Below are 9855 nucleotides of genomic sequence, written 5' to 3' on the forward strand. Positions count from 1 at the left end.
TATACCTACCGCGCGAGGCCATCTCTGTGTACAGCATTATACCTACCGCGCGGAGCCATCTCTGTGTACAGCATTATACCTACCGCGCGGAGCCATCTCTGTGTACAGCATTATACCTACCGCGCGAAGACGTTGGTGTCCAGCAAGTCATGGCATTGTTTTGGCAGTTAAAACGTTTTACAAGCACGTGATAGATTAACAACCATTGTGTACTGTTCACTGTACAAACCCATTTGTCAGTTTCATGTTCCCAACACTCAAACATTCGAACTGAGCGTGCACGAACATGAACCCGCAAATAGAGGATCGCAGAAGTATACCATACATAAAACTTGAAGGTAGAGAAATGGCCTCCGGGCCCCTGATAACAGCATGAGTATCTATCTACGCAAATCCTAACACCATCCAGTCAGTCAGTCAGTCAGTCATAACCCGGACTCGTTCAGGTACACGATTTCAGTGATCGTATTGAGTGAGTGAGTTTAGTTTTACGCCGCACTTCAGCTATTCGAGCTATATGACGGCGGTCTGTAAATAATCGAATCTGGACCAGACAATCCAGGGATCAACAGCTGGTACCCATGGGGATGCCTACATCTTGTTTAAATGCATTTCTGCGTGTGCGTATGTGCATGTCTGTATGTGTGTGCACGTGTGCATGTAAACATGTATGCCTATTTGCCTGTGCGGTGTGTCTGTATGTGTGTGCACGTGTGCATGTAAACATGTATGCCTATTTGCCTGTGCGGGTGTCTGTATGTGTGTGCACGTGTGCATGTAAACATGTATGCCTATTTGCCTGTGCGGTGTGTCTGTATGTGTGTGCACGTGTGCATGTAAACATGTATGCCTATTTGCCTGTGCGGTGTGTCTGTATGTGTGTGCACGTGTGCATGTAAACATGTATGCCTATTTGCCTGTGCGGTGTGTCTGTATGTGTGTGTGTATCATGTATGTGTGTGTCTGTATGTGTGTGCACGTGTGCATGTACATGTATGCCTATTTGCCTGTGCGGTGTGTCTGTATGTGTGTGCACGTGTGCATGTACATGCCTATTTGCCTGTGCGGTGTGTCCATGTGCATCTCTGTGTATGTGTTGGGTGTTCCTCCGAAGAACTATAACATGAACAGAAAGTGGACAATGACTATTCTGATGCAGTTAATAATGAATATATCTGGGGAAAGTATTATACAAGAGGTGTATAAAGTGTCAGATGTTTGCGCCTATTTTGGTTGATGCAAAATGACCACACATTTTGATCTGGTAATATTCGGCGATGACGTTTAATAAATGTTAATATGTAAGTAATTATATAATTATATCTTTTAGCGTTTTCTCAAGTGAGAAGATAAAACCAATTTACAACAGGACACCATGCACGTATACTTTATGGACGCATACATGTAGTCAGTAGTACTTTAATGTTCACTTCCAAACTTACATGTTTATCAGTTACATGGCGCATATGGCGCAAATTAATCAAATATTCCCATACATATAAAGTCATAATGTTTATTATGTTGACGTAATATGAACAGAATCGTTATTTCATGACCTTTTGAAAGTACTTTGCACACTAATCGTTCATCGGAAATAAAACCTACACAATAAACAGGTCAGACACATGTGACTGACAATGTGCACTCGGAACTACTCGGGTGAGTCCGTAGTGAATGGGTCTATTGATCGTTTATTGACGTCTCCGCACAGTATTGATCAATCTGAATAGACGAACAAGCGGTGTAGTCGCGCTGTTTATGTTTAGCGTACTGTCGTCACGCTACGCTGTAACTGAAGAGGGCCAGTGCTGTTAGCCTAGGCGGTGGGATCTGATATCCAAACGTTTATCTGTGAGGTGTACAAGGTAGGTATGGTTAGTTTGGATGTACGTTATCTAATCACGTGACGGGAGAAACACAGGGTTGTCAAAGGCGGATCCAGGAATTTTCAAAGGGGTGGGGTTTGGGGTGGAGCTTGGGGTGGTGTGGTTTTCCCCCTGGATCCGCCAGTGGGTGTTGTAATCATTTAGCCACTTTAAGATGAGATATATACAGACAATTGATCTCGAGCGTGTCGAGTCAAGATTCGTATATTTGAATGTTGTGTTTTATGGGGCGATATTTTACGACATACCACTCGCCGGTATGTCCCAGGCGATTTCTCCCTTCCTCACGAACTTCAATGACACCAACAATATAAGACAGTGATGACAAGGTCGATATTGACGATATACACCCTGACAACATAACGATGACATATTGCCCAAGAAGACGTTTGATTCACACCTTCTCTCACAATTCTCGCAATAAACTAAACTGCGCGTTGAAACGTTCAGTGATCGAAGGGAGATAACTTCAAATGATTTGATACTGATTTACAATCAGATAATCAATGGTGTAGTTCACATGCGCTCCTTGCCAGGCTCGAGTGAATTGTGCGACATTTTTCATTATTGACGGAATATAACAAATTTAAGATATAGGAAACATAACTCACCCGTTAAAATCCAAATATTCAATAGACCAGACTGGACGCGTGAAGTTTAGTGTGAGTGTGTGTGTTTGTGTGTTAACTGTTTGATCCGATTAAATTAGGGCACTTTCTGCATAAATTATCAGAGCGATCTAAAAATTGACTTATGCTACCTGTATACGTAGTTGTAATGCTTGGCCCATTAAGTCATTATGTAAAACACCCCAGACCCTTCTGTCGAATCACTGTTTACCCACTTTAGAAAAGTGGGTGAGTGAATATGGTTTTATGCCGCTTTACACATTGTACGCATGTGGGGATTCGAACCCGGGCCTTCGGTGTAACGAGCGAACGCTTTAACCACGAGGCTGCTCCCACGGCCCACTGTGGAAAAGAGGCTACACTAATAATTCTAAACACGTGGTCCTCAGATATGCCATGTTAGCCAAACATGACGCATAGAAGTGGTGGTAGGGTAGCCTAGTGGTTAAAGCGTTCGCTCGTCACGCCGAAGACCCGGGTTATATTCCCTACATGGGTACAATGTGTGAAGCCCATTTCTGGTGTCCCCCGTCGTGATATTGCCGGAATAATGCTAAAAACAGCGTAAAACTAAACTCACTCACTCATGTATTGAAACTGGTGCAATGTGCTATTGACTGTCTTCACTTTCGTCCTTTACTGAAGTCAAATCTGACCTAGAGACCTATCCGTTACTTAATTACTCATTAGTTGCATGATCCTTCAGCATGTTATGGCCTTACTACTTTATTGTTTCGTAGATGCAATTACAAAAGTTGGTCGATCAAGGTTAAGACATTCAAGGCCTCAGAATCAGATATGACCCATCGGTGACAAAATGTTGTCTGGTCCCGCTCCCTCGTGTCAACTGTTTTTCAGGTGCACAATTGGCTAGCCTCTGCGTGTGTTTATGACGAGTGCCACAGTTGGGCCGGATACGCTCACCTTCTCGTGAACACCTGGTGTCATCACTATTTCGATAGTGATTCATAAATACGGGCTCTGTCATCATCTGTCTCGTGATTTGGTAGAGATTTCCTTTAGATGTGGATAGGGTCTTGTTTGTTTTTTATGCTTCTATGTATAAGTCAGTATGACAATCTACGTTCTATTATAAGTCAGTATGACAATCTACGTTCCATTATAAGTCAGTATGACAATCTACGTTCCATTGTAAGTCAGTATGACAATCTACGTTTTATTATAAGTCAGTATGACAATCTACGTTCCATTATAAGTCAGTATGACAATCTACGTTCCATTATAAGTCAGTATGACAATCTACGTTCCATTATAAGTAATGAAAAGTACAAGTGTGTTTTGATCGTTTAACAAAACACTTGGTGATATTCTAGATACATCACACGGTATATAAATACTCAAGTCTAGACCACACAATCCAGTGACTGACTTAATGAATATGTATCTCCCACGTCTGACACCATGACAACAAAAGTTAACATGACAACAAGCGCTAGAACCTACAGTTTCTTTAACAATAAAGATAGTGCATATTTATAATGCGTACATGTCCACGCTCGTAAGCATGTAAGGCGCTAACACATTATCACCCCGGATAACCCAAGCTGCCTGCGCATAAGGAAATTGCGTGGGATCAGTTACAAGTTATATACTGGTTTACAGATGTGTACGTGGTCGACATTTCAATCATGTAATTTGTGTTATTTAATGCAGGTTGTAAGACATGTTTACACGCAAAAAGAAGGCGGCGTCAAACCCTAAAGAGACGAAGAAACACAAGGGAGAGACGCTGTCTGACGGTAAAGGCACGAATACGCACAACGGAGCGACACCAAATGACGTCACAGATATGAAGACGCACAACAGAGAGACGTTGGCTGACGTTAAGGGCACGAAGACGCACAACAGAGAGACGTTGTCTCACAGAAGAGGAACAGAGACGGCCGAGGAGAAGCTGGCTCGCGCTGCACGGATCAAGGAACACAATGAGGAGACGCTAGCTAAAGCCACTCCGGGAGACATGCTGAAGTTTGACCGTGGAATCTACTGTCACTGGGCACTGTACATAGGTAGGGAGCGTCCCTGTATCGTCGCGACATCTCAATAATGTCATACACGATGTAGAACATAGGCTGCTATATACACCAATTATACGTTTGGAAATCGGCAATGAAATGGCTACAAACATCATTCCTAAAGTTAACGAGCTACCTTGGTTATTAAAGTAAATATCTTAGATGGGGCCATAATGCGACAACGCGACATATTTTGACCTTGACCTTTGTTTGAATAAAAAAAAATATTTGTCACAGCGCGACAATGCGACAAATGGCCGAAATGTCACGTTGTCGCATTGCTGCACTTTGGTTAATTGTGCTTAGTTTTGTGAGGGCGACAACGCGACAATGTCCCTTCCAGGAATCCATAATAACCCCATATGACAGACTAGGGGATATATTATTGGCGGTCAGGTTTGGTCACGTTGTTCATTGTCACCGTGCCCTTCGTTGGACGTTGCTCTTAATATCAACCACCGGATAAGTACTGGAGCCTATTAAAATTGGATGAATATTTCTGGGTACATTGGCCTGGGTAGTAAATCACCGAAAGCGTCTGTGATATAGTAAACTATCTGATATGAAGTACAGACTTGGTCAATGTGGATTTGAGTTTGAAAGGTGCTTTGCAGCAAGAACATTGACAGCGACCATTTTATCTGCAAGACGTCAGTACAGTCAATTACAGCTGTCCCGAAGAAATAGCTGGGTCCCTGCCTATTCCATTTTCTTGTGTCAAACCTGATAATTCGAAGAATTTACGTAGATCCATTCAACTTCGACACAACAGCGTTAAATGTATTTTTGTGGAACATAAAGGTTTACCCTTATTAATATTATAAATGATTATTAGATTTATTTTTCCTCTATTTATTACCTACGAGAGCGAACATATCGGGGTTCATATTTTTCATACGATGCCCTATAGGGCAAAAAATCACATTGTCATGATGACGTGACGTCATATACAATGCTATGACGTCACGTTTCTTCTGTAACGTTGCATTCTACATGCGTCGACGGCGGGTAGTCAGCCTATGTTTGAAAGTAGATTTGGGTTTATTTTCCTCAATTTGATGACTTTGGTAATAAACAGAATATTATATTCGTGCCGATGTCATACTATTTGTATGACACTCGTGCCTAAATATCGGTATATCCCTCGCTCTCGCTCGGTAAATACCAACATTTAGGCACTTGTGTCGTAAACATAGTATGACATCGGCACGAATATAATATCCTCTATTTATTCATATCTTTCGCGATTTTCTGTTGCCTTTCTTGTTTAAAACAAAGAAGAGGAGAGTTACCTGTGCTGTGAGACACTGGCCTGCCTTGTCCCAACCCGATCGTTTGCTTGCCTTCCTGTTACAGCGAGAACATTGTTCACTGGGGCAATCATTCAGCCATTTTGTTTGACCTTTGAAGGTGAAGGTCGTGTCATTCACCTTGCGGGAAGCGAAGGAGACATGAACGACAACGTCAGTGACGTCAAGGTCCGAGAGGACGGCTTCTGGAAGGTTGCTGAAGGTGATATGGTTGACGTCAGCAACGACAAAGACGACAGATGGAAGTAAGTCCATGTCCCCTTATATACAGTTGTAGACATTTAGATCTGTCAATGAAGGCTTCCTCGTGTGTCTGCAAACCCGTGAAGATCGGGTTAGAATTTGTCTTTAGGAGACCATACTTGAAAGAGGCGACTAACGGGATCGGGTAGTCGTCTTGCTGACTTGGTTGACACAAGTTCTCGTATCCAAATCCGTAGATCAATGTTGATTTTGTTGATCACTGGATTGTCCGATCCACACTCGATTGTTTACAGACTGCCACCATATTGCTGGAATATTGCTGAGTGCGGCGTCAAGCAACACCGAACCTACCAACCAATCATTACTTACAAGCAACATTGCTGAATACCCCCATAGCATAAACCAACATTCACCCAGGACAACAAACCTTTATCATGTTTGGCTTCATGATTCTTTACTTTTCTGGTTCTAGTGTCAACAAATGAACAAACAAAAACATCACATGTCAACATTAGGCGGTGCGACCGACGATCAGGGTTAAATACATGTATGTCTGTAAATGTGAGCTTGAGTCACTCACTGGCAATGCATTTAACGACAATAGAATATAGTGACGTGTCTTCAGTAAGCGAACACTAAATCCGGCGAGCCTGTCCTACAGTCAACTCCTTTCTCCTATTTTTCACCAATATATTTCACCCATCTTTTTCATCATTCTTCCGTTCTCAGTTATTCTTCTCCAACATTGTCATTGAGCAATATTGCCATTGAGCAATATCTTTTGGAAATAGGGGCTCTATAAATCAATTATTATTATTAATATTCCACTTCTTCTCTTTGTATTCCCCATATCTTCTTCATTAATCTTTTTTCCTTTTCTTTGCTTTATACATTTTTCTTACCTTCTCTTGACCTAAATCGGAGCCGAGGGGTAGCCTAGTGGTTAAAGCGTTCGCTCGTCACGCCGAAGACGTGTACAATGTGTGAAGCCCATGTCTGGTGTCCTCCGCCGTGTTATCTATTGAATATTGATAAAACCACTCACTCACTCTGAATGTCTCCTTTTACAGTCCTTACCCCCCTGACGAAATCGTGGAGAGGGCCAACTCGAGGCTTGGCCGGGCCGGCTACAATCTGGTCCTGTACAACTGCGAACACTTTACCTCTTGGTGCCGGTATGGGAAGAGCCAGAGCGATCAGGTAATTGTCATAGTAACAGGTTACATCGCCATCAGGATAAAATCTCCAGTGAGTGAGTGAGTTTAGGTTTGCGCCGCACTCAGCAATATTCCAGCTTTATGGCGGCGGTCTGAAAATATTCGAGACTGGACCAGACAATCCAGTGATCAATAGCATCGATCTACGAAATTGGGATACGATGATATGTGTCAACCAAGTCAGCGAGCCTGACCCCTGATCCCATTAATCACCTCTTATGACAATCATGGGTTACTGATGATCAATTCTAATCCGGATCTTCACGGGAAAAAATTCTAGTGTTAAGTAATCTGGGTTAGAATTGATCTTCAGGAACCCCGGGTCCCCGGGTGTCGTAGGAGGCGAAGCACCTGTTTCCACGCACTTGTGCGTGCTCAAAGCGCTAACACATTATTACCCTGGACAACCCAAGCTGCCAGTCAGGCGCTAGAAGGTCAAATGACTTATCCCACCGGGTACCCATTCACTGCAGGGTGAACAGAGGCAATTCATGAACAAAACTCACTTGCCTAAGGTGAGACCTCATGTGTCACATGTGCTTCGTTGTGGGGCAGGACTGAAGTCCTAGAAACTCTCAGGGGTCAAGCTGCCAAGCACGGTCACCCATCCAAGGACTGTCCGCGCCCGACGCTGCTTAACTTCAACTGCTATGTGAATTGAGCTCCATGCACAGGACCACCCACCACCTGGTTGATGTCAATGTATCCCGATTCCGTAGATCGATACAATTGAGTTTTACGTACTTGATTGGTTTTGCAGATCACAATTTATTCCAAACGTCCAACTGTAATATTTGTTATGTATTTGTAAAGCTTTGTGTCAGCAGTCGTATACAAAGACTGAAGAAGCATCACAATCAAACAATGATGATGCCAAGGGCTCCTGAGGTCAGCGTAACCTGCTTCACCAGTTGTATCAGTCATAAACACATGCAAGGGCCAGTCAATTGTTCAATGAAAAGTGGAAATAGGGGACCACAGCTGTCACTTATGCGTCAAGTTTGGAAAGGTCCTCCACATGTGTTCTGTTTTAATCACTCACCACACTCCTTTACCTGAAGATGCTGTTGTTGATGTCGCTGGTGTTGTTGTTCATGTTGCTGATAATGTTGTTGTTGATGATGTTGACGTTGTTGATGATGTTGATGTTGTTGTTGATGTTGACGTCTCGGCACAGGTTGACCGAGTCGCTGCTGCTGGGTCAGAACTGTTCGGAGGAGGAGTGATGCAGATATATGACATCTTTAAAGGTTTGGTGAACCCAAGCTAGCGTGGAGGCTGAGTGTATTATGATGTACAACTGACGACGAGGTAGTGTTTCATTCGAGACCAACTCGTGTTATTCCGGACGAGCCGTCTTCTTGGAGGTTACGGAAAGGGGCGAGTGGTGACGAATGTCTTTGTGACTGTGATGAATCCACGGATGAACTGTTTTCGTTTGCAATATTGTGACCATTGCAGTGACTGTGGATATTCTTTTAACATTTTATGTACAAAATCGCTGATCCCCCTAGTTCATATGTACAAAATTGATGCCCCCACCCTCCTTCCTAGAACAAAATGGATGACACCCCTTAAAATCATCATCTCACTCCCCCCGACCTGTGGCCCCTGCCTCTCTCCTCTCTCTCTCTCTCCTCTCTCTCTCTCTCTCTCTCTCTCTCTCTCTCTCTCTCTCTCTCTCTCTCTCTCTCTCTCTCTCTCTCTTTCTCTCCCGCTCTAACTGTAATAAAGACGATTTATCTATATGATCTCTATATATTGTTGTCCTTCCTTACTGCTCCAACTGCTAAATACCTTACTTACTTACTACTGACCACAAAACGACTGCAGGTCATAACCAGTGGAATATTTGTCAGGTAACAGATGGACTTTCTAACATTGCTATACAAATTTGTAAATGGTGGCTTTGTGTTCTATTTCACATACACTAACAGTATTTACTTACTTTACATGAGAAGGAAAATACGGTTATAACGAACAGGCTTGTAACGAACTGACAGATATGACAAACTGATATAAAGAACTGACAGATATAAATACATGGTGGATATTAATAAATGACGGATATAACGAACTGACATATAAAGAACTGACAGATATGACAAACTGATATAAAGAACTGACAGATATAAAGAAATGGCGGATATAAATAAATGACGGATATAACGAACTGACAGATATAACGGACTGACAGATATAAAGAACGGACAGATATAAGAATGACAGATATAAAGAACGAACTGACGGATGTAACGAACTGACAGATATAAAGAACGGACAGATATAAGAATGACAGATATAAAGAACGAACTGACGGATGTAACGAACTGACAGATATAAAGAACGGACAGATATAAGAATGACAGATATAAAGAACGAACTGACGGATGTAACGAACTGACAGATATGAAGAACGGACAGATATAAAGAACGGACATATAAAGAATGACAGATATAAAAAACTGACGGATGTAACGAACTGACAGATATAAAGAACGGACAGATATAAGAATGACAGATATAAAGAACGAACTGACGGATATAACGAACTGACAGATATGAAGGACTGA

General features: G+C 42.5%; 1 protein-coding gene across 1 annotated transcript; it reads left to right on the top strand.

Annotated features, from left to right (window-relative positions):
- The first annotated feature begins 1686 nt into the window (after nucleotides 1-1686).
- LOC124274722 (phospholipase A and acyltransferase 3-like) lies at nucleotides 1687-8866 on the top strand. The gene is made up of 5 exons (XM_046710090.1): nucleotides 1687-1865; nucleotides 4190-4545; nucleotides 5962-6106; nucleotides 7136-7265; nucleotides 8460-8866. Exons 2-5 carry the CDS (start codon nucleotides 4200-4202, stop codon nucleotides 8550-8552), a joined length of 714 nt encoding a protein of 237 aa, XP_046566046.1. The 5' UTR covers nucleotides 1687-1865; nucleotides 4190-4199; the 3' UTR covers nucleotides 8553-8866.
- Nucleotides 8867-9855: the final 989 nt, after the last annotated feature.

This window comes from Haliotis rubra, unplaced genomic scaffold (genome assembly GCF_003918875.1).
Source record: "Haliotis rubra isolate DU_JTF1 unplaced genomic scaffold, ASM391887v1 Scf1937, whole genome shotgun sequence".
Taxonomy (NCBI): domain Eukaryota; kingdom Metazoa; phylum Mollusca; class Gastropoda; order Lepetellida; family Haliotidae; genus Haliotis; species Haliotis rubra.